The sequence below is a fragment of the Cardiocondyla obscurior genome, linkage group LG09, assembly GCF_019399895.1.
Source record: "Cardiocondyla obscurior isolate alpha-2009 linkage group LG09, Cobs3.1, whole genome shotgun sequence".
NCBI lineage: Eukaryota > Metazoa > Arthropoda > Insecta > Hymenoptera > Formicidae > Cardiocondyla > Cardiocondyla obscurior.
This window is the reverse complement of record NC_091872.1, coordinates 3,349,548-3,375,664: the sequence shown is the minus strand read 5'-3', so window position 1 is coordinate 3,375,664 and position 26,117 is coordinate 3,349,548. Positions and strand designations below refer to the sequence as shown.

At 40.2% G+C, this 26,117-nt stretch overlaps 2 protein-coding genes across 5 annotated transcripts; one reads left to right on the top strand and one right to left on the bottom strand.

Moving 5' to 3' along the window:
* Positions 1-1,080: 1,080 nt before the first annotated feature.
* On the bottom strand, positions 1,081-23,609 carry LOC139105772 (uncharacterized). Of its 4 annotated transcripts, none has more exons than XM_070662061.1 (6): positions 23,333-23,609; positions 22,960-23,256; positions 11,729-11,836; positions 11,460-11,573; positions 10,200-10,387; positions 1,081-3,941 (listed from the first exon to the last, which is right to left on the bottom strand). In XM_070662061.1, exons 4-6 carry the CDS (start codon positions 11,509-11,511, stop codon positions 3,009-3,011), a joined length of 1,173 nt encoding a protein of 390 aa, XP_070518162.1. In that variant the 5' UTR covers positions 11,512-11,573; positions 11,729-11,836; positions 22,960-23,256; positions 23,333-23,609; the 3' UTR covers positions 1,081-3,008. The 4 variants fall into 4 exon arrangements, with proteins under 4 accessions (XP_070518162.1, XP_070518161.1, XP_070518160.1 ...); XM_070662060.1 differs by having other exon boundaries at positions 22,960-23,232; XM_070662059.1 differs by having other exon boundaries at positions 22,960-23,609.
* A 200-nt stretch (positions 23,610-23,809) lies between these two features.
* Positions 23,810-26,093, top strand: LOC139105766 (DNA primase large subunit). The gene is made up of 7 exons (XM_070662048.1): positions 23,810-23,963; positions 24,034-24,371; positions 24,442-24,669; positions 24,736-24,873; positions 24,953-25,331; positions 25,411-25,575; positions 25,644-26,093. The coding sequence occupies exons 1-7, from the start codon at positions 23,810-23,812 to the stop codon at positions 25,943-25,945; spliced, it is 1,704 nt and encodes a 567-aa protein (XP_070518149.1). The 3' UTR covers positions 25,946-26,093.
* The last annotated feature ends 24 nt before the right edge of the window (positions 26,094-26,117 follow it).

Here is a 26,117-nt window from a genome sequence, read left to right as displayed (position 1 = left end):
TAAAATTAAATTAGATAATCTATCGATATACTTTTTACTATTAATATTTGGTAGTCTTAAGGTTTAAAGCTTACATTTGGTCTGAATACTCTACATAAGTATATATATATATATATATTATAATTGCGATATTCTACGATATTCTCATTGGCTAATTAGAGAAGGTCCCCTTGTTAATGAATTTTGATCTGAGGGATCACGAGAATGCTATAACTCCGTTTAATATTTTCATAAAATTCCATAATGAAGATAACAGAGGCTCTTAACGCGAGAAATAGTCTTTTTTTTACTTCATTTTACACAAAAAGAAACCATATCGCACGTTCATATATTCTTTAATAGTTATAACCCACCATTTGGAACGATAATGTATTGACTACCGTAGATGAGGTAAATTTTTCACGTACGTTAATGTGTTGTTGAGCCGAGTTTTTTTTTTTCTCTTTTTAATTACATAATAGTGCAATTACATCAGGAGAGAAATAAAGTGATAATCACGTCCGCGATGAGATTCGCGCTCTCGCTTTTATATAAATGCATGCGAGAGAATTTTACAGTAATATTCTGTTTTATTAAAGGCCGCTTTCCGCCGCGCGGGATTAAACAGCGTTGACTTTCTTCTCCCTTTATTTTATTATATTTCTTTTTTTCTTTTTTTTTTTTACGCTGACGCCGTTGCACTTTTAATTAAAGCATCATATAGCAGACAGGGGGCCTTTAATAAATTGAAAAATGTTCGCATCGAGTTACCTGGTTAACACGTATCAGTTACGTTCTTTTTCTTCTTTTCAATTGGCTTTTGATTTTCTTAACGCGTAAACTCTCAGATTGTAAGTTGAGATAATGCATCAAATGCTCAACGAGATCATCTCTTTGATTTAATGCGCTACGAACACGTGTACAGCTACGAATCTCGCTAACATAAGAGATTCTCTACAGCACCGAAGTAGCCGCGTACCGTAACATCTTCCAATGTCGAAGGAACTAGACGCTAGGAATAATCTCATTAATAGCTCTGCCCGCTCTTATCCCGGCAGATAAAAATATAGTATAGGCTCTCCGAAAAATATCTGACATCAGTTTTCTTCTTTTTTTTTTTTTTTTCTTCGCATTATGTATGTATGCAACATGTAAATCTACTAATTATTCAAAATATAGGTAATTATTTCGTTATATCGCTACGGATATTTGTGGGATATGGTATGCGTTTATTGTAGTTCTTGTGTCGGTAGCTTTAGAATAGTATGCTTCTGAACGCTTTTGTACTTTACGACAGGCATTAATCGCGGAGAATTATGACATACCCGCCGAAACGAGGAGCACAATCAAACCCATTACGCGATAATGAAATTTTAATGGCCGTTAGGATCGTTAAATGTAAACGTACCAGCCGTAATGCGCGGATTACGTATTGCGTTTCGTACACCCAACGGCCAGAGTTCGATTAACGAGCCGTCCGATGCATTCGATATCAATCCGTTCGACATTAGCTAAATTAATAGGCTCTGTAACGGCGTTTAATTAAACTGCAAGGAACGAATGCACGCTCGATGATTACATTAGAGCGGGCTGTACAGCCGCGCGCGATTAAAAACATTTTAAATAATAATCCCTGAGAGCACGTACCGCTCCTTTTTTCCTCCGTTTTGATATTCGAACTGGCATCCACAAGATCGAACGTTCGGGCGCGCGTTTGGCAAATATGTTCTTGCGTTCAACCGATTTACGTCGCCACGTGTGTGCAGACAATTTGCGAGAGCCCGTACGTCTACAGGAAGAGGAGGTGCTACGAGACCTCGTCTCTCCGAAGAATAGAGTAATTTCTACGGTTCGCTCCCTACGATGGGGATTACATTCTGAAGGGAAAGGAAAAAAAGAGGGGAAAAAAAAAAGTCTCCGTCTATAATCACGGCTAGGACAGTAGAAGATAGATAGAGAGAAAGAGAAAGAGAGAGAGAGAGAGAAAGAGAAAGAGAGAAAAAGAGAGCAAAATTGAATAGAGTTGATAAGAGAGAATAAAGTTGGGTCAATCGATTCCTTTTCCATGGGACTAATTATACGCTGGCCGCTTGTCAGACCCCGCGATTAAGGATTAATTAAACATTTCGGACCGTCCGAATTAGCCCCGTCGGCGAAAGAACGAGCTGCCAACCGCTGGCTAGTCGTTCTCTTGCAGAACAATCGCGGAAATCGACGCGGCTGTGACTCGCGATACATCCGCCCGGTATATCCGTATTCTACGGCTTCATTGTTCAGCCAGCGAGACTCGCGAATATGCCATTAGCGAATCGTTGAGTAACGAAGGGAAATTCAGCAGCGTTTCCCGAGCGAATTCAACGAAATGCTCGTCATGTATCATTCATGAGGTTGACTAAATCGGCGCGCAGTAGGGCGGCTTCGTTATTACGTTTAGCCTGCGGCGAAAGAAAAAAAAATAAAAAAGGGGGAGGGAAAAATACAAATGGAAAACGAAGAGAAAAGGACTGAGAAAAAGGAGAGCGCGTTTCAAAAAAAAAAAAAAAAAAAAAAGACGTTCTTCTGTTGCATGTCCGCGCGACACACCTTTAATTTCCGGAAAGTACCTGAAAACCCGAGGCGCACTTAATTCCACACGTGCAAGAAATGAACGCGAAATATTTCTCCTGGCCGTTCTCCATTTGCGAAATGAGCGAGCGTGGTCGAAGCGACATTTATCGCGCGACTTGGTAAATAAGAGAAAAGCCGCTTTTTAAAATCACACAGCAGTTTTAAACAAAGCGATTATCGCACTTTTACCTTGGCGGTTCGATAAGGGCCGTCGGCGCCTATAGGGCTGTGGAACTTTTCAAAAGATCTCGTAAACAAATATAATAATGCAAGCGTTGAAAATAGTATCGAAGCGATAAGCGATTACGAAAGGATTTCACAGCCGTATTTCGTCCAGGATCGTTCCCGCGACTGGACCGTCGCCGCGGTATCAACGTCGTCTTCCTCTTCGCGCGTTCTTCAGACTTTTAGCGACGAAGCGATTAAACGCACGTCGCTTTATACCCGAGCACTACGTCGGACGTTTTGCTGCAGGATGGACGATCGAAGTGGTGTACGGTGCTGGTCTTCTCTCTGGTCGTGCCGCATCTCGTTAAGCTTTCCTGCCTGCCATCCAGCATATTACTGCTACCACGTATATCTCTGCGCGACGACGATTTCCCGAGAGTCTCGATTTTCTCGACGTTGCTGACGCTCAGCCGTTTGTCCCTTTGCAGGGAGGTTCTGCTTCCCGGCAGCTCCTCGTCCCTCTCCAAGAAGTTGCACACGCTGACGCGTCTCTCCCGCAGCAGGGACTTGCCCGGCGGAAACGTGGGTCTCGCCAGCACGTCCATCCTGTCGAAGTGGCAGATGCTGTTGACGCGATCGCGCTGCATCGGCCTCGCTAGAACGTCCGTTCGGTCGAAGTGGCAGATACTCATCCCGCGATCGCGCTGCAAAGTCGGCCTCGCCAGGACGTCCATCCGGTCGAAGTGGCAGATGCTCATGCCGCGGTCCCTCTGCAGCGGTCTGACCAGGACGTCGGTCCTGTCGAAGTGACAGATACTCATGCCACGTTCCCGCTGCAACGTCGGCCTCGCCAGGACGTCCATGCGGTCGAACTGGTAGACGCTGGGCCGGCGCTCGCGCTGCAGCAGCCGCGACGACTCGCCGATGGACCTGAGGGTCCTCAGGGTGTCGCCGTCCTCTTCGTCGTTCTGCGAGCCCGCGCTCTCCGCGTGCACCAGCGACTGCAGATCGAACGCGCTCTTGGCACGCCTGGGCGTCTCCTGGCTGGCCGGTAGCAGCGACGTGCTCGAGCCCACGAACACGCTGTTCTGGCGCAGCCTGGCAGCCGGCCCGGTGCTCGACACGCAGCTCACTTGGTGCACCGGATGCTCCACGCAGTGGATGTTACATTTCGAGTAGCTCCGGGACTGCAAACAAGAGAAAGGACCTCGCAAATCCTAACAATCCGTCTATCTTGAAACTCTGCTTACGATTGCCATGATGTTACATCATTAGGATGTTGTAACAGCAGTCTTCTAAATGTGCATTGCAACATAAAGCTTGAATTCTCCTTTTTCTCTTTTTTTTTCTTTTTTTTTTTATCGACTTGCGCGACATGGCTAGAAACATATGCGCAAATAATGATGGGATATATATTCGTCGATTATGATAATTAATAACAATTTTGCTAAGTTAGCAATGTGACAAAGGACGATTTCAACAGTCAAGCTCTCTGTTAACATTAATGCTAAGCGACTGAGTGCCATAAGCGCGTGTAATTGTGTATACACTGAATACAGTCAGATCCATTTTTTTTTTCAAGCCACATGCTAAAAAAGAATTTTATTTTTTTTTTTTTTTGTGTATTTTTCAGCTAAATCTCTCGAATGGTCGTGTATATCTGTAACCGTATAAATGATGGACGAGCTATGATGGTGCTCTCGCAGAAGCATTTAGAGCGAAGATATATATCGGGATACGTGACTGGTTATTCCTCCGGTGCAGACGCATTAGATCCAACATAGGAACGTGACCGGGTGTATAGAAGCACGTGTGTACGTCGTACACGTTGACACGATTTTCTAATAGGAGCGACGGGAGTTTAATGGCCGTGACAGTATTGTTGTGATAACGAGAGAAATTTGTTTTATAAAAGCCTCGGCGGCTGGCCGCGATAATATTGTTCCTTCGTAAATGAAGTTTCCCAACGTGATCGAAGTTTCTTCGTGCAAGGCCAAAATCGGGTTATAACGCCGTTCTGTTGAATTCTATTATAATCGAGATTGCGTTACAAGATTTCCCTCGCGAGACGTAAATAGGACACCTTAAGAGTTTTCGGTTTGTAATACGTGCCATCGGTAAGCTTGCTAAACTATGCAAGCACGGAAGCTGCGATAGAAAACTTTCGTATGCGACGCGCGACAGCGGGCGTTGCGTAAAGGCACGCGCCTGTTCACCTCGTGATTTTCATTGCGAGGACGCGGGTATATGTTATCCCGGATGCAGAGCGTAAGTTGCTATCGCGTTAGATTTTATAAGGCGCGGTGGGCGCTGCATCTTCCGAGATTACGGATGTCGCGAGCTCGCTGAAAGGGCAGGGATGATGCTGCATTTACATGCATTATGCAAAAGCGGATGGAAACGCGTACTCCACCATTTCTCTACTCAATTTACGGTTCTTCGCGATCCTCCCTAAGAGAGTAGTGCAAGGCACTATTATTAAATAAAGAAAATCAAGTGCGCCGATAAAAAGCGCATTCTAAACGATAAATCTTGCCGGTAATTTTTCCCGTTGCAATTTTTAAATAATAAAAATTCAAGGGGGTGTTTTTTTTTTTTTTCTTTTAATTTATTTTTACGGTACAACGGCTCGCCTTTGAGAGAGAAAGAGATTGCAGAACTAATTACTCAACTCCTGAATTATACGATCGGAGATACTGGGAATGAATTCCCGCGATCCTAATTATCGGAGAATGTTCGACGTTCGGGCGTGTACGGGATGTCCAATCGAAATGAAGTGCCCCGAGCACACATCGAAAATTCGCTAAATATCTTCCGCAATTTATCCGACTCGGACTGGCCCGTTCGTCATCATTAACTTTGCGCTTGATTGTCGATCATTCTCCTATTTACAGAGCTAATGCGCAAGCAAACAGAATGCCTGCGATATAATAATTACGGGATTATTACGTGACATTTATCGCGACAAATAAAACGCTAAGAAATTACTGCTTTATGTACCCCGTTTATTCCGTATTAACGATATATTTTATCGCAGCCACGGCAGATATTATATCACGCTGCTATAGCTACACGACAGGAAAGTACTTCAACGAAATTAATTCGTTCGTGTGATCGAAAGTCGCTGCAAGCTCCGATGGCTTACTCCCCGCAGCTTCCTCATCAATCATGAAAATTGTACGGGACAGCGATATCGCTTTAATGCGGCTGCATCGGATTACGGATCTGAGAACACATATACCCACATCGAAAACGGGATGACATCGGGATGATAAGCTTCAAAACGAAAATACGTGTAATTTACAGCACAACAGCGGTTTAAGGGTTTGATGGCACGGTATAACGCATTCTCGTGTACTCAGAATGACAAATTGCAGGTTTCGTACGCAGATGTACAGTTCGGCGTACCGCTTCATTATACAGATGCTGTCCTGAATATTGCATGCAATATCACGCCGTTACTCGCAAGCATTAGCATAATCGTCGCGCCTTATAGAGATTGGAGATTGCGACATAATGAAAATATTGTTACAATTTTACAAAAAAAAAAAAATTAAAAATTAATAAATAAAAAATTAAGTCCTGGAAGCCGCAGGATGATTGATCGGTAACGCATTAATTCAAGTAAAATGCATTTCTGCGAATCACGTGGAAAGGTAAATTACCACTTTGCGACAGTTCGAAGATCTGAGAATACATAAACGATGTATGTAAATCCAAGATTCGTTGATTTATGGATATATTCCGAAGTCTGTTTGACGAGCGGGAAGATATTCGTTTGCAGAGCGAGGAATATGCACGATAGGCCAAGTCGACAGTGGTGTTAATATGCCAGACTGTGTATACGCGACACAAACTTTCCTCTAGAGACTCTAGAACCTCTAACCGCAGGTAATCCTCTGGAAGCCTACCAAATACTCACTCGAACAATTTAGAGAACAATAGTAAATCCATTCGCGCCCGATATTGCAAATGAACGGATCGGCCGGCTCTCCTTTCAGGACGTTAAACCGAATATTCGGAAGATTCCCGCGGGATTCGGGTTCAAGCAGGTACACCGCGGCAACGGTTCTCGAAATCGTCGATCCGGCATTCGACAACTCGAGCACCTCTTGTAACTACGCTGGAACGAAGTCTCACTAATAGAGAACAATCGGAACGATAGTTCGCGAGTCGGGACGGTTAAACAGAATTACACCGGTATTTCGAGAATAGTTTTCGTTTAATTTCATTAAAGAACTCTCGACCAGCCGAGTGTCGCCTACGAGCTACCGTTGCTACCATCAATTTTTCTTTCGTAGCGCAAAGGATACAGGTCAATTTATGTCGCGACGTTAAATCGTTGAAATCGTGGTGCTTTAAGTCACACGCCTACAGCCAGATTCCAGGCGCTTCGTACTCTGATGAAGTAATATTTTGATCTAGCTAAGCGTATTCGCGAATTAAATGTACAACTTCGAGCCAGCTACCCTTGAGCGTCGGTTACGTAGACGGTGTACAGTTTTAAGACACACTATTTGGCAGATTCGATAGAATCGAGGTCGGTGTGTTTCTGACGTGGTAAACGCCCATGCAATCGAACGTTTTCGCGATTGAATTACCATGGATGTAGAAATACATATTGGCAAACGGTGATTCCTATCTGAAAGTAATTGCTCGAAGCTCACGGACGCGGAACACACGTGCTCGTGCAAAATTCACCGTGCACATGCATTTCTCTCACCCGCGTGTGTGCACGTATAGAAGAAGCCTGTCGTTGTAATAAAAACCCACACGCCCTTTTTTTTTTTTCAAACATATTTTTATATATTACGGTTAAACATAACCCGGGATTATTTTCCCCGCTTTCGTATCGCCGGTGCGATAAATTGACGCGATAAAAAAAAAATGCAACGTCAATATCGAGAAATAAAATTTTACGCGAAATAAATGGACGGCTATATAACTATATCGTTCGTGAAAACCTCAACTGGTATGCAGTACGACTAGGTGATCGAGCTCCTGTGAACGCTCGCTGTTGAGCACCCTTTTCGGACGTTTCCTATTCACGTTGTGATTTGTATTCCTTTGTACCGGTAAATTCAGCGCCGATATATGCGATTGACATCGTGAAATATTCAGCCCGATAAAGGCCGATTCCAGACGCAATGCGTTATTTGCTTGGAAAAAATTAAAAAAAAAAAAATTTTTCTACCGCGTTACATAAATAATAAAAGCGCTAATGCAACGATATTGTAAAATAAAATTAAAAAAAAAGTACGCTAAATCTGATACATTTATATTTGAAAAATTCATCTCTGGATGATAGGATCGCAAGCTTAATTTTAATATAAATGAAATTGTTAACGCGCGCTGAATTTTCTCGTTTTAATTTAGGTTTATTTATTTGTTTTCATTATCAAAATAAAAAAAAAAAATTTCCTCCAACAAAACCGTCATATTTTCCTTCCGAAATCTGGCCCGAAAATCAAGGCGAGCTGGCTTGAAATTTAAACTTGCATCGTCCGCCGCATGTGGATGTCCATTAATCTGCAACGCGCGAAAATCAATCTGCGGGGATCAAGCGATCTCTGGGTATTCCGATAAAATGAATGATAAATCGCTTCGTGTTCGCGCGCATTTTTCTCCATTGTATGACGAAATCATCAAGTATACACGATCATTTGAAACGGGACGAGTTACGAGAGCATATGTTACCCGCATCCGACCACGATGAGAAACGCTCCCGTTTCCAGCGAGAAACTATTCGTGAATCAATTTACAACAAAGACGCAGCGGTAAAGCCTCTCGTCTATTTTGCATTTATCTATGAATGAAAAATAACCCGGCATAAATACGTTTAGCAGTTTAATGCGCGCTGCAAGATTCACCTCTTGCAACGCATGAAATACGGAACGAATAAAGATATCAACGTCTTAAAGTAATGGATATATTCCTCTTTCCTTTTCTCTAAGTCCACTCGCAATCACGGTATCCTTAAAAAATTGCAAAAAAAGAAAAAAAACCTATTTCAACTTATTCGAAGACTTCCTCGACGTCTTTCCTGACTTTTTTTCGAAGTAAGTTAACATCGGAGAGTAACAGGATGACATTTAAAAAATAATCTCAATTTGAGAAAAAACTCCTTTTCAAACTTGTGATTAATAATTCTCCGTTTCGCGTACTTTTACAACGGCGCGGAGTTCGTTCCGCGGTGCTTTAGACAGTTCTGACTCGGTTTTCTAAAAACGGCACGATCTGAGATTAAAGCTGAATTACCTTAAGGGTCCAGCGAGAGCAACTGAATTTATGATCCCTATGTAAAATCCATGTAGAACAAAGAAGCTTTCCGTGCCGCGCGTAACGTAGAGAAAGTACGTTATTTCTCATATAGGCTCGTGCCAAGATTACCCAAGATATGCTGGCTTATGCCGTAATATACGACACGTTGCATATGCGTGTTTACTAGGTTGTAAACTTTATTGAGAAAGAGATAAAATGTCTTCATCCCTCAGGAGATAAAATATTTCATGCTTAACAAATTAAATTTACGGCATTTCTTTTAAAATTTACGACGCACTGTTTCCGAGGCAAATGTTATTACATTTTATTTAATTATAACGTTTTTGGAACATTTAGCGCTACACTGTCGCATTTAAGTATCAGTATCTTGGATAGGTTTACGGCGGTTATTATACCGGACCTATGAGTTTGCAAATCTCCTTTAACGGCGGCTTAACATACCAAGTTTACCCTTCAGCGGCGCGCTATAACTCTGCAAGGCTCGCGCCGTTATTTTGGTAATTAAATGGAAAATAATCAGAACCTCGGCGTCGGTGCATGAATGTATCGGGAGAAATTTAATTTTCATATCGCTCTCTGTGCATGTAGAACCGCGGCATTGGTGTTTCACAGAATTTATTATCTGATTGACATGTTCACGAAGAAACTTCGGAAATTATTTAATTTAATTAAATATATCGCGATAATAATACATCGCCCAGAATTATATTCGATTCACGAAATTTCAGAGAAAATACCCGATCAATCGCAATAATTTAAAAAATTGTTAAGTAAATATAATTTTGTTAATTAGTATATTAATTAGTTAATTCGTTTCGAACTTTGGCAAGCGGCGCGTACGATCGGTGTTCTAAAAAAAATATATAAAAATATATATAAAAAAAAAACAATTTATCTGCTTTTATCTGATTATCCGCTTTAGTGTAGGATGTCTGTTTAATAATTCTGAATTATTACATCCACAAAGTTCTCGGCGCCATGTAGAATTAGTCTAACATGCAAAGAGCTGTTTATGTCATGTAAAATGTGCGAATTGCGTGCATTATGACAATCCGATGGTGCAACTCGATACGTTCTAACAGCGAACGTTTCCTAACTATCCACATGAAATAAGAGAGTTTAGGCAGAAAGGTAAGCATGCGTAAGGGTATGAACGCACTTACCTGAACTTGATTCGAATCTATTATGGTGCAGCTTTGTCTATGTTGTTGCTGGAATTTCGGCTGGTACGGCTCGAGCATGCGGATCTTGCCCCATCGATTGAAAAACAGGGCGATGGCGGCCACCCACAGCATCAGAACGAGAATGACAATTAAAGCTTCCTCGGCTCGCACCACTACCGCACCTGTTCCTGCAACCCCGGATTAAACCGCTTTTCTTAGGGACAAAGTACATAAAAAAAAACCGCGCAACAAAGAAATTACAAGGTTGAGCTGAAAGATTAATGTTGAAAGAACGGCGCGGCGTGGGCTTTCCTATTAATATAGATTAGAACTAAGATTAAAGTCAACGATCGCGATAATGTGACCTAATTTCTTGTACGTGCGCCCTTTGATCCACGAGTTACGCGAATGTGTCTGGCTGGCGGCAACCAAGAAAATAAACTCCGGGAAATATCGCTCAGGGGTAGAATTCGATGTTCGGTCATACGTGAACCTTTGTTGAAGGTTCTACAATGCCGTCTATGCGATGTTTCATAGTGCATTCGCATGGCAAACGATCGAACTGATAAATTGATGTCCGCCTTCTCGGACGAAGCCAGCAAAGAGAGAACTTCACCTCGCGGGTTATCACGTAGAAAATCAGAAGAGGAGAAAGAACCGGACAGATTCCATTATACAATGCTCGCATACGCGTTCTTGACACCCGCGCAGTACGTAGAATACATATTGCCCGAGACCACGTTTCGTACATAATTTATATCCGCTCTAAATCTTCTGCTTTTTCTCCTCGGACGACAAAGACTTTTTTTTTCATGCATTGTAAATTTGCATATTTAAGAAATTAAAATTAAATTAAAACCACGTAAGCGAACGTTAATTAAAGTAATTGCGAGTACGCAACACATTACAAAAATTTGAAATCCTCTTTTTCTCATCACACGTTAGATAATGCCGCGTGTATACCCCGTTTCATCGCAGATACACCGAGTTTATGTGAAATTTTGCCTGCCGTGCTATTATTCCCGAAGAAAAATTACACGATCGATCTTCTGTCACCAACAGTTTTTCGCAAATCTCTGGAGTGTCGTCAGGTGAACATGCCCGCATATAGCTTCGCGTAAAACCAAAATGGATAACGGTCGTGAAAAGTGCCTAAACGGTATTGGATTAGCGAAAAACTCGGGCACAAAACAAAATCATGAAATATACCCGGGACCGCACGCGATTTACTTGTAAGTAATATGAAAATATTAGACTCACCGTTGGGGAAGGTCGAATTAAGTTCGGTGGTGGCCTCCAGTTCCGATGACATGGAATTGACGACGACGGTGTCTGGCGCTTCCTCGAGCACCACTTCGATCTTTGTCACGTCACCTGCAAGCGAATGTTCAAAAGTTTCGGTTTCATTTCGTTGATCGTCGAAACGCCGCGGTAAAATATTACAGTTACGAAAGAATTGAAACTTTTTTAATTAAATTTTTATCGCGTTTTATGTCTGCTTTCCTACGGATAAATATACATGAACGTACCGCTCCCGCCGGCATCGTGACGTTTGCCCGGCGAGATCGTCGCGTCATGACGATGTCTTTTGGGCCGATCCCTTCCCTCCACAATGAGATGTTCTCTGCTGTGACGGCCTGCAATTTAAAATGCAGATTTGTTAATAAAACAGTTACAACATAATTAAAATTGAACTCCGAGTCTACGTCCCCATAAATTAATTTTCAAACCTATTTCTATAAGACAATCTCTCTGTATTAAAATTAAGATGTTTTCCTTTTTCTTTTTTCTTTTTTTTTCTTTTCTTTAAATATATAATTTTACCTTTAACTTTACGGACGAAAATCCGTATTAAAGTTAAACCAAGATTTTTGATAAATAAATGTGCTTCAATCCGGAATAACTTCTTTATTAGTTTCAGTTGTCTTTAAGGAACATTCGTTTTCTAGGAAACTGAATGCGCGCTGTAATATAAGATTCTCTCAGACGTACTGTTTGAATGGATTTACATGAAAAATATTGCATTGCACTTGTGGGGCAAAAATGAGAAATAGAGCTACGCGTATCTCGTAAAATACAGGAGAGAGAGAGAGAGAGAAAAAAAAAAAGAGTAGTGCTGAAAATGTGCCTCTCTTTTCGCGCATCGCTCGCTCTCATACATTATTCAGGGACCAAGCTCGACTACGTTTGATATATCGGTTACGTATTTCTAGTTCGCGTATTGCGCGAGCAAAAAGGACTTCATCGTGGCGATGCAATGATGACATTCATTTGCACTTTCTCCTGTCAATGGTTTCGGCATTTTGGTTTAGCGCCACGCTAAATCTTAGAACGTTCCCGATAAGGGAGACGCTTGAAAATCCACTTAAATTTCGCCGACTTACGGCGGTTTATCTTCTCCCATAACTCACGTATTCGAACGTTTACGTTGGACCTCCCAATTAAGACGCGATTAAGAGATCATCGATCGCACACGGCCGTCGTGCTCTTCGACCGTGAAATTGTCGCGTTTAAACCTACGAATATTTTTCAAGCGTACTTATACATTTAATAATGAAAGAGCGTCTCTATCGACCGCTACAGTTCATAAATAATGTACACGGCTAATATAAGTTGCTATGATACTACGGTACTTCTATTAAAAGAGCGCCGTAAGGAAAAGGATTCAAGACACTGCCGCGTACGGTGAAAAGCTAAACATTACTCGCTATACGGTGTCGTATAACGAATTATGATCGCTGAAATAAGTTTCGATAAAGCCGAAAGATTTATCCGAATTTTATGGCGCAGTTTAGTGCAGAAATCCCGTCAACAATGGCACTTGCTCGCCGAAGGAGAGGAAAAAAAAAAAAAAAGTCTTCGGTAAATCCCAAAGTTTCATATTTCAGAGCGGGAACACGTTTACAGCTAAAAGCCCGGTGAACCCTGGACAAGGGGTGAGAAAGTTACGGCAACAAATATCGGGGTGTGCACGAAGCACGCGAGTAATTACGTGTCTAAGATACCCTCCTGTCTTCCTACTTTTTTTTTTTTTTGATATTTTATTCGCTCGCGGTTGCGGAAGAAAAGATAATCGCGACGCTTAAACGAAGCGCGAGATTTAATGGAGCTGCAAAGTAGCCGTGGCTTTTTTACCCACTTCGCAAGAAAGATCCCACCTAACCTTGGGGCGATAAAGTATAAGGCGCAATAAGAAAAACTCGATGGATCAAAACGTGCGCACATGTTTAATCGCGTTACGCGTAAGACTTTTAACAGTGCCGCGCACACGGTAATTTTATTCCTGTAACCGTGACATTATTTCTAGACCGCAATCATGGCATAATTTTCATTCGCCTACTCAAATGTTACATCTATTGATTGAAAATAACCGGCGCTATTAGATAAATTTATTATGTGCTGAAACCGACCGATTCTATTATGTAAAGTCGACCGACATGACGTGAGTTGGTTATATAACATTTAATAAGCAACATTGGTTGGTTTCCAGCGTGGAACGTGTACACGAAGATGATTCGTTTTATTCTACTTTTTTAAAACAAAAAGGCTTCTTTGTTCTTTTCCTCATCAACGTGTAATTAACTACTGCGTTTGTAAAATAAACGTTACGTCATTGCCATCAAATTTTTTTTTTTTTAATGTAATTACGTCGTGCATTAATATATTGAACTAAATATATTGTCAATACTACCACTGCGTACAATACTATATGTATTTTTTTTAATACAATAGTCGGAAAATATTTGACCTACATACATTGTAAGTTTTTTCCCCTTTCTAGGTAAGCATCACTTCTCTTTATAACACTTTCTCAGGACAATCTCGAGAAATTGCAACTTCCATTTTTCAGATGCTTTCTTGTACATCGTGAAAAGAAAGAGAGAGAGAGAGAAAAAAAAGCAGAGTACAACAACGATCACGAGAACTGAAGGGATTCCTACATAGCGGCTGCGAGCCTCGGCTACTGCAGCATCTGCAGTAATGCTGCAATGGAACGCGTGCAATAAAGCATTACACGCAATAAAGTAGCGCATAAAACCAGCATTAAGCTGCCTTTATCCGTTGATCAGCAAGAACGTTCTTTTTATAAGAAACGAATACTTTTCAAGGAAAGGACACATTGTCTTCCTGAACAAGAATTTCACGACGATTTATTGTTCGTGTAACATTATCATCAAATCCTTTCTGCACGAAAGCTCGATACATTTGATTTCGTTGAAGAAGAAATAATGATGGTTGTAGGAAGATCTTGAAAAGCTCTCCGAATATTATATTTCAAGCTTTAAATTTCAAAAAAGAAAAAAGGAAAAAAAAAAAAAGAGAAACAAATTCTTATTTTCTTGTTGCAAGTAAAATTAAAATTAAATTAGAAATAATATTCCACCTTATACACGTATTTGTCAGCCTCGCGTTTCATCTGGAGTCCCGCGCACCATTCAAATTAATTAAATTGCACGAAAAGCTGCGACTCAATTATGTAACTCTATTCAGGTTCAGTAGTGAGCAATAAAGTGTAATGTAATAATCTTCGTGAAATGCTTTAATGCGAATGAATTTGTGAGAATAAATTGAGCGAAAGTTTTGGCGAAGCTCGGCGCGATAAGTCGGCGAGCAAGGAGGAACAAATATCGAAAGTTTAATAGGGTGAGGATGCACATTCCGGGGTTTTAGCGGAAAGTTTGCCGGCACACGGGCATGCCTCGGTCACAGGGTAGATGGATGTGTCTTGCGGTAAAGTACAAACGTTGTTCCGATCTATGGGGGAACGTACAGCTGTTCAACTACTCTTACAACTCCCGAATGAACGAGAATAATAGTATAATTTTCGAGCGTGAGTTTTAAATACCGCAAAAGGAAATTAATTGTACTTACAAGTTTCGAAAAGTCTTTCAGCGATCCCTTTGAATAACTTTAAAGTGTAAATTGTGCTAAATTTTTCTTTCCAATTATTTTTCACGCGCGTACTATGTCTCTGATAGTTTACAACTTTTAATCCTTTTCCAAAGGTATAAAATAAAAGCTTCTATTTTATTACGACTGATTACCGCGTCCGCGCACGTTTTACGTCTATAATAACTTCTGTTCTAGTTTCATTTACTACAAACGTAAAGTGAATACGTGATGATTGACATTAAAAAAGCATTTTCGCATTCACGTTATAATTAAACGTATAGTAACAGTCATTCCAGTAAAATAACAAGATAACGAATGAAAAGGATTTATATAGTTAAATGCAAAACTAAAGCTGCTATTTCACTAGCGTCGGGCAAAAAGGAATTACTTCGAGTTTTCTAACAGTAATGAAATACGATTCCAAAGTTGTTTCAAACGCAAACAAAGCGCGCTGCGTAACATGCGCTTTACTTTAAAATTGTCTGCAGTCGCGATAATAATTTATTAAACATCCCCAGTATGTAAATTACACAAGGGTGACAAAATTATAATAAACCTCAACGAAGTCGTGCAGTTCACGTGAATTATACATGATACAAGCGTTTTTCATATTCGTTACCTTTCAAAAAAAAAAAAAAAAAAAGGAAAAAGAAATGTGATACAAACCGTCATATTACGTCGAATAAAAATCGCAGGAAGAGAATCGCGGCGTTGAGCCACGCGGTGATTACATTACCGCTGCATCTACCGCTATCGGTTTTGTTTACGAATGTAAGGGAATAAGATAGCCAGTGGTTCGAGAAACTATCTTCTTTTCAATTTCGAGAAGGAAGCCGCGGGAAATAGCTTCTCCCGAATGGCCGCGGAGGATAAGATACGCCGGGAACGTTTGGACGAAATGGCACTTATGACGCGCGCATATATTTCTCCCTTTATCATTCCACCGGACAACAGAACCGGAAGATGGGTTAGCAAACCTCTCGAACGGAAGTGTCTTCGCCCGTCAGCCCGTGGCGCGTCTTCGCGCGCGAACGATTTCATCTCGGACTGCTCCAATTCAATCTACCGTGAGAATATTATCGAAAACATTTGCATAGTCGAGAGATATAGGTTTCTTCGTCTTATTTAATTCACGCGGCGCTACCGTAACTCCACGCCGGACTATCGGCCGGGTGAAATAACGACGGTGAAAATTAAAAAAAGGGGGCACGCGTACACGTTCAATCTCTGTTACGTTAACTCTCCAGCCCGCGTACGGCTTCTCGGCTTTTGCATGAGTACGAGCTATTGAAATTCCACCGCCTTGAAGGAAACATCAATATTTGCATCAACTCTATTCTCGCTTTTCAAACTTACAATCTTACGCGCCGGCGAATCTTACATTTTACTGACATTTTCTATACGACTGTCTGATTGTAAAATGTTTTGCCTTCTTTTACGTACGAATCGTATGTTTCACGTGTCTGGGTACCACATGCATCCTGTTTGTGCCAAAATCACGCTGAGTTACAAAATTGGCCGCCCTCGTGAAAAGTTAACGTAAATACTGCGGTAGCCCGGCGAGCCTGCTTTATCGAATGATCTCCGAGGTATTGTCAGCGGAAGATCGATACCGCCGAAGCTGCGAGGAGCCTGCGAAACTCGCCTAGATGCAAATCTTTCAATTGCTCATTCGTTAGCATTTCTGCATAATTAATCGGCGGGATCAATTTCGCGACGTAGGAGCCGGGCGCGGGTTCAATAACGAATCCTTATTGATCGGGAAGGAAAATCCGTATGAAATTCTTTCTACACAATCCCAGGTATTACAAAGAACTTTCTTTCTTTTATTTTATAGACACTTGGTATCTATGGCTATAAATAAAAATAAGGTTTTTATTTAAAAAATCGATGCAACCTATTGAGAGCTCATATCACGGAGCGGAACCCTATATGACTTCGATAAATGCGCAATATAGTGAACGATTAATGAACATCCGACACCGGCGAAGCGCAAAAAGTTACGGGTACCAGGAGAAGAATTACGCCGTGTGTTTAAGGCCACTGGCTTTCTTTATTGGAGACAGACAGGTAAAGAAGACCAAGAAAATAGCAGTAGACAGTAATTGATGGAAACAGATTACGCTTCGGTGCTCTTGGAGATCTTTTTTTGGTCCTTGCTAAGCCGAACTACTACTACGCCCTTAATGATACAACGAAAAAGACTTTGAGAGAGAGAAAAAGAGAGAGAGAGAAAAGGAAAAAAAAAGAGGATCCTTATTGTTTTAAATAACACATCATTGATTCATCTTTTACGGAATTCGGCAATAATTAAAATGCTTTCCGCGCATGTGTGCTCGTAATTAAATTATTTCAATCAAATTCAACGCAAACACGTCGATGAAAGGAGAAGAGAATCAATGCCGCCAAATCTGCTGTCAATGTGGAATTTATAGGATTTCGCGAGTTAATCTATGCTCTCATGCCGGGGGGTTAACGAAAATGAAGATGACTCGATTCACTCGAAGAAGATATATGCAACCAAATGATATTTGTGATTTTGCATTAGTGGCAATCACGCTCTCGAAATTGAACACATACAATTCAATCGCAAATAATTCGGGCAAGTAATTTACTATGTGGTGGCAAATCAAAATATTAATTACGGCACAGAATCACAGAATTTAAATAAAGAACAATTAAATTTTTTAATGTGAACCTTAGGTTTCACTTTAACAAGAGTTCAAGATACCATAAGCATTAGCATTTGTACTAGTAATTACGAAGATCTATTTTTCATTCTTGCATTTCACGATAAAAGCATACCTAATATTGGTTAAAGCGCGGGATTAAACACATTGACCGTAATGTATCTCTATATGTTACCAGGCCAAGCAACAAGGTTTAATAATAGTCCCTCATAAAAGAAAAGGTTATGAGGTTTAAAAAAGAAAAAAAAACAAAATGAAAACAGCACGATTCTGTAACGTGGGAAGATCTTAAGACCGTCGGACTCGTTCGCAATAAGTAGTAACGCAAGTAATATAAATCTATCGCGATTCTCTCGTCCTTTTTCTGCTCTTTATCATTAGAGCCGCAAGATGTGTTCTGAAAACTTTGCTGAAACAAACTTCCGTCCTATTCATTTGCGTAAAGCTAACCCGAAGTTTTTCAAAGCGTAAATCTTGCCACAAGCCATCGAGCGTTTCGTAAAGTAATCCACGGTAGCGTGAGAAAAATCATGACAAATGTGCATTCAAAAATAATAATAGCAAATTCAACGATAATTAACATTAATTGGAAACGTTCACGTCATTAATAATTATTCAAAAATAATATAAAATATTTTATTAAAGATTTATTTGAATTTTTAGTATTTATATTCTCCATCGTTGGTATTGTAAAGTAAGAACGACTAAGAATGAAAAATGAAAACGACTAAAAAGCTCATGTACTTAATTTTTTTTTTTTTTCTTTTCTTTTTTTATTCAACTTTGAATTAGAAAATTTCATTCATAACGTTATCACGACGTTGCAACGGCCGAACCGACGTACCTTTCTTCGGAGTACACTAACAAACTTGTTACGAGAAAATGCACTTTTAGCGGTTTCTACTTTACTTGTGTCTCTCGTCTTTTTGCTCCGGGATGCCATTAACGAATCTGAACCGACGTGAAACACGCGGTTTCTTCAAAAATTGTAAAAGCAAACTCAGCCCCCCCTACATCATCGAGCGGGCGCCAGCCGCGGTTTAGAAAACGCGGGTCTAAACGCCAATAATTTTCTTTAAAGCTCGTTATATCCGTCACGCGGAGAAAATAGCTGGTACGTTTCATTCTCGAGTCACATGAGAGAACCTAACGGAAATGCTTTCTCGTAGAATTCACGTGTGACAAAGGAGCTTGGGTGTAATACGATGGAAATATCTTCCATTTTTATCCACTAAGGGGTAATGCTTCACTCATCCCTCTCTATTTTATATATAAACGTTGCCACCAGAAAAGATCCGAAGGAATAAGTGAGATTGATACCCGCCCGAACGATCGAATTATTTTTGCGCTATCTCGGCAAGACGAACTCGCTGAATTACAACGATGAAATAAGATTGACTCTCTCCGAGGAAATGTAACTATCTAAAAGTCGATAGGCGCTCTGTACATCTGTGTAAACAATCAGTTGAGGCATTTATTATTTCGTGGCAGTCGATAATCGATCGGCTCAAATCACCGGCGAAAGAAGAGGCGCCGTCGACGTAATAAATCGAATATTTATGACAATTCAATTCAACATGTCGGCATTTTGTAATAATTGTTTTCATATTGCAGTAGGAATATCCTCGTGCGACTGATTGATGACCGGTCGGCGTAGACTTTTCGGGAATAGACAGACTACAAAATTTATCGTTTGAAAATAAATGAATGAATTGGAAAAACTGCTTCACAAGCGGCTATTTCAATTTTTCGACTTTATTGCAATTTCTTATCGTTAATTAAACGACGATGAGAAAAATATATTTCAAATTGGACAGCATTTGGTACCACGACGCTTTAGAATCTTCACCAAGATTTCTTTCTCGACGTAAACTGCTCACTCTCAAATGCAATTTAATTTCCGAACAATTTCACCGACGTAATCGCCAATAAAAACTGGACGAAATTAATTTCTGGTATCCAGTTTGAGTAATGACTTTTTATCGCGGTACATTCTTACTGCGGAACGAATCTACGATTATGTGAGAAAATAAAATAATCCGCAATACAAAATTTCAGGTAAAGAAATACAGGTGATGTCTGATCGTCGTGACAACGAAGATGTAAATGTACGCTTTGCTCCAACGGTTCGCGTTTACGTCGATACGAATATATCGATCAAGTAGTTCGCGTCAAAATCTGGAATTCACCGATGTAAGACCGGTATCAACCTCTGTCTGAAATACCCTTATTTCCTCGGTAAAATCGAACCTCTCTACGTCATTGGTCATAGTAGCCGGGTTCATAACATCGTCTCTCGCGACTGATCGAAAGCGGTTGCATACCGTGCCTGTTCCGCGAAATTACGGTTGAAGTTCTATTTTTTATGCGACACAGAGTTCAATATCTCTTCGCCTATATCGACTGGCGAAGTGCGTCGCGAAGTTTCACGCTGACGAATTCCCTGTAGAACGACGGCGCTTCAACGTTATTAACAACGACTCAGATCCCACAAAGAGACTGCGGTATCAAAGTGAAGCAGACGTAGCGTATGTCACCCGTGAATGATTCCACGAAAGAGACGAGGGGAAAAAAATTTACCTAATGCTATGATTAAACGGGATATCGACCTCTTCTTTATTTTTTCCTTCTCAAAACCTCTCGTATTAGAAACGTATATATATATCTACAGATATATTTTCGTCCTCTTAAAAAAAAAAGAAAAAAAAAACCAATGTGTGACAAAATGTTTTCTTTTTTTTACTAAATTTTTAATGTTATCTCGCAATTCCCTTTGTAGCTTTCCGCGAGCCCTCGAGAGACTCACCCTTTCGAATGTTCGCTTTGGGAAATTTGGGACAATCGATGGGTCGCAAGACCCTTAGGGTTTTGCTGGTCAGGTTCGTTAATCTCAATCGAGGATCAGAATTACCACAAAGGATCGTGTATCAAATATCCCGTCCACTCACGTCTCGTTTCTCGACGATGCACCCAAACGTCTCGTTCGCGTATGCAGTTTACAGATTGGATTATTTCCCTAAATGCGAAGCTGATTCAACTTTAATCGTATTGAAATTTGAAATTGTACGACGTTACCTGGGACAAACTACTTTCAGCTTTTTTGAGAGAGAGAGCGATTTCGCAGTCTTCATAGAAGAGCGTAGTAACATTTACAATTACATTGAAGAACTCGACGGGGTTTAGTTACATAAATAAAAGCGAGAAAGTTGTAAATTTACCCTTTGACAGACTGTTCATAAACATGTACTGTGGCGAGAACCCAGAGGACCCGGTGGAGAAGCATAGTAAACGCACAAAGGAGAAGTTTTCATTTACTTAATTCTTTTCGCTTGCGTTGAATTTGAGTCGACGTTACCTGACCCGCGTAAAAAAAAAAAAAAAAAAAGAAAATACGATTCTGTTTCGATACGAAACGGAGTTTTTATCATCGCGAAGGGATTACATTGAAAACATTTCCTCGTTTCTCTCGCTCGATCCGCAAATATCCTGCCGATGTGAAAATCGAGGAACCAAAATTGCTTCGTTAGATATTTCATTTTGTAATAGCGTGCTGCTCCGCGTATTGCTCGTTAAATATTAATCACGTGCCATGAAAAATATTGGCGTACATAAGACCGCTATAATATGCATCACTGTGGTTTTGCACGTGTGCTAAAACTTCCTGATAAATCTAATTGATAACGTCCGTCTGCGTGACGCCGTACACTTTTAATGTTTTATAAACTCCACTGTACCATTTGGTTTATTACCGCAAATTTGCCGCCCAATTAAATATTACCGATTAATCGCTTTGATAAGAGAACTGGACGGCGTGTCGCGAATCAACATTACGTGCTGCAATCGAATTTATAGTAGTGCATGAAAGTAGCGTGTAAAAATATAAGTACCATGAACAATTTTGCATTTCAATATACGTTAAAACACACGAAGACAAAACCACAATTCTGTACGAGTTTGCGTTACAATTAAAATATTAATCAGCCAAGGAAAACTTCCCCGAATATTTCTTGAAGGAAAAAAAATAATAAAATAAAATAAAATAAAATAAAATCCGGCAAAGCCGAACCGTTGTTTCGAGCACCGGATAACGGTTGACTTCGTTATGAGCGGTTTTTGCTCTTTAAAATTTCATCTTTTGAGAACCAACGCCGTCCCGAGAGACCGCGAACTCGGCTTACCACACTTCTTCTAAGAAACGTAAATCGCACTCCATTTCTGGAAAATATGAAAATCGTCTATCAACCCCCTTGAGAGAGCATTCGAAAACTCGTGTCTCCGATCCTTTCGTCTTTGAACGGATTTGCGAATTCGCGAAAAATAAATGTAGATCTCTCGCCACGCGCGTCGCTCTCGAAATCTCAACCGTACGTTCGACTTCAAAAAAAAAATTAGACGTGGAAGACAAAGTGTGTAGTAGATTATATAATTTGAGTTTTTTCTTTTTCTTTCTTTTCCTCGCAATTACATAATTATGAGACCCCAACGTCGCGTTTCCGATTTCTTCCCTTCGGTCGCAGTAAGACGTTACACGAGCGCGCGCGGAATATTTAAACGAGATATGAAGTCCGCACGAAATCCAATTTTCCGCGAGCGGAATGGCGGCACGGTGAATGCGGGTATTGTAACGAGCGTTATCGGATCCGAAATAGCACATGTCGAGGTAAAGGCTATAGAGACGACGGCGCTTTCCTGCGGATTTCCTATGTCGAACTGCAAGAAGTTGCACGAGGTAGAACGCCGTCGAGTAAGCATCGACGCATACTGCATATTTAATGCGGTAACCAAGTATCATCGGACATTGAGACTGCGTTACCCGGGTAGATACCGAATGCAGACACGCTATGTTGCACGATATCGACCGTGTATCTACTTGCATCGTACGGTTTCGTCTTTCAAATTAATAACGCACTCACGCAAATGCGATTTACCTTACGGTACGAATCCACGACTCGTCGCATCAAAGATCGGTACGTTGATTGATCGAGAAAAAAATTTAACTAAAGAAAATTGTCCTATTTTTATTAATTCTTTTTTTTTTATCGTTTAAATAATATGAAATACTTGTAACTACCGGCTTCTTTGAATGTATTTTTACTGCCCGTAAGTATATACGATTTTCAACGGCACAGCGGCTGGGGCGATTTTAATGACGATGCAGATGAGAAATTGGTACTCACCTTTGGTGATGATCGTAAGGTGCACCGTGATGGACGTAAATGGTTCCTCGGGCTTCTTCCGTCTTTCGATGTCGGTTTCTCTTACACCACTAGGAAATGGGGGTTCTTGACCAAGCGCGAGATCCTTACCCGAGAAAGTTCACCACGTGACTGACGGGAATAGGTGTATCCGTCTCGCGGCGCCGGGAAAAGCCAAACAGAAATCTTCCGCACCGCGCAGACTCACTGGTGGATGAGGCATGTCAAAATAAAGCACGCCCGTGCTTTTTGAACCTGTCGTATGTTGGTTATGTAACACTTCAAACTTTCCGTTTGTACGAATTTTTAAGAGATTATTAAACCACGTTAATGCCACAAAACGACAGAGACTCACCTTAATTCTTCAAACCGATGGAAGTCAATTAATGTTGACTCCGAAAGCGAGAAATGACGGGATTCAAACCGATTTTAACAAGTACGTTACGAATAAAACACTCACTTCGACATTGCGGCAAAAAATGGCAAGTAAAAGTAAATTTGCAAATGGCGACGGCGACGCCGCCAACTGTAACGAGCTACGAGGTGCCATCTAACGTTCGCTCGTTTAAATTACGTGGTGACGGAAAAAAGCGGGAAACATCTGTATCACAGAACGGAATGGAACTTGTGGAGTTGCACGCGAAATGGATACGTGGAGTTAGGCTTTCGTTTTCCTGTATTTTTCATTGTTCCTCGCGAGTGACCAACGCGTTATTAAAATTAGGAGGATAGCAGATGTCATCGTTTACTCAGAGTTGACATAAAATATAGCGTCACCACGTGCGAATTGTATTTATCTTCCAGCCTCGCTGTGCAATTAAGTGCATAGAAGATGGACTATCAAGCTCGCCGACGTTACACGGCTGTCGTGGACGTAAAGGACCTGAACAGCGAGTATCCTTACGACATGCAGATATATAATATACCACCGACGGGCGAACTGTCGCTGGAGGAGTTTCAAGAATTGGGATTTGATAGATTGAAAAGTAACCTTTTAGAATTCCCTCTATGTTCCTCTCCTACTCAATTGTTAATGTCAATTATTTTTATCCGCAGTGCTACGGCTGATGGAAACCACGAGTTGCAGAGGCGATTTAAAAACGCTGGAGGACCGCAAAAAGGCTCTCTGCGAGTCCTTGAAGTCTGATGGGTTGATATATTATGCAAATCTTCTGTTGGCCAATGGATCTAATCCACAATCGGAAGAGCATTCACAGATTAGAAGAAAAGATCACATATCGCATTTTATTTTAAGATTGGTGTACTGCCATGATGTTGAACTTACCAAATGGTTCACCAAACAAGAAGTTGAATTCTTCAAGTTTAGATTTAGTTCATTAGACAAGAAGGGTGTTGAGCATATGTTGAATATTAACAACCTGGATTGCATACCTGTATGTTTCACTAAGTTTTAGTAAGAGATTGTAGTATAGATAAGTAGTTTGATTATTTATATGCTTTAAGATTTCCCCAGATGAAAAATCCGAGTTGAAAAATGAGCTTAGTTTATCATCTGGAAAAGTTACAAATATAGATATCACAGACATTTATAAAGTACCTTTTGAAAAAGTCATTGACTTGGTTAGAGGACGTAAGGTATACCTCAAAGGTGGAATGGCATACATCACTCATATGGATCTAAGTTTCGTGTTTATCTCTTATTTTAAAGAAAATCTAATTGCAGGATTAGAGGTACGTATTATTAATCAGATTTCGAAGAAGATTAAATTATTTCCAGTTAACTTTTCTATTTTGCAGAGAGCAAAAATTCTGTATGGTAATATATCAGATGATGAAAGATTAACTAAATACTTAACAGGCCTTCCCTCGGCCTTCTCTGGAATGGCACGTGTTGTGTGGTCAACCACAGCTACACCTATTGACAAACTGAACGATGTACAATTTTTTTTTTTTTTTTTTTTTTTTTTTTTTTTTTTTAAATGATATTTGAAATATATTCTAATAATTGTTTTAGTTATCAAAAACTTCATATCCATTATGTATGAGAACTCTGCATGAAGCGCTACAAACTAACAGTCACTTAAGGAATTCAGGGCGAATGCAATATGGGTTATTCCTAAAAGGTATAGGCGTGACTTTAGAAGACGCTCTTCGTTTTTGGAGAGATGCATTCTTAAAAAAGACAGACGGAGCTGAATTTGACAAAAAATATGCGTACTCCATTAGGCACTATTTCGGCAAAGAAGGAAAACAAACGAATTACACTCCGTTCGGTTGTCAAAAAATTATATCTAGCTCGGTCGGGCCAGGAGAATATCATGGATGTCCTTTTAGACACATGGATCGGGATTCACTTGCCCAAAAGTTAACTAGTTGCGGTGTATTCGCTTCCAGTGAGATCATTATTATAATTGTATACGAACTCGGGAATATTTCTCTTTCACGTTTAAATTTTCTTTTAATTTATTTTAGATATGACCGAAATATTGGACTTGGCTAAGGATGCACAATATCATATAGCGTGTGCCAAGTATTTTGAAGTTATGCATAATAAACCAGCGAGTAAACCACTTTTACATCCAAATGCATACTTTGCTGAAAGTCGTTTACTTTTAACCGACAACGATGATAATAAAGGTGAATAGAAAATAAATTTAAAAAAAAATGATTACTTGCATTTACATTACGTGGCATTTTATTTGCAGATGTAGATAACAAAGAAAAATTATTTCAAAATTCGGTTGGAACTCCCGGAACTCTGTCTTCAAGAAAAAGTGATAAATATTCTACACCTTCCAGAAATACAGAGTTCGCTGGAACACCAAAGAGAAACGATAGATATGTTACACCTACAAGGAATACAAGTGCGATCGGCACACCTTCGACAAAAGAGCAACCAACAAATTATAAAACTCCAAAAAGGAATAAAATGACACCAGTAAACATCGCGGAAATGTTGAATGATGATGATTTTACAGAATTTATGGATATAGATCAAAGCGAATGAAAAGCATTCTTGTATTATAAAATTGTTCCATTTTTTATATATAATTTAACAAAAAATTCTAGATATATTTTTAAATCTTATTTATCAAGAATTGTATGCTTGTATGTTTTAAACTGTATGTTTTTATCAAACAATGTTTCAAGTTAAAGCTGATTAACTTTATTATGCATAA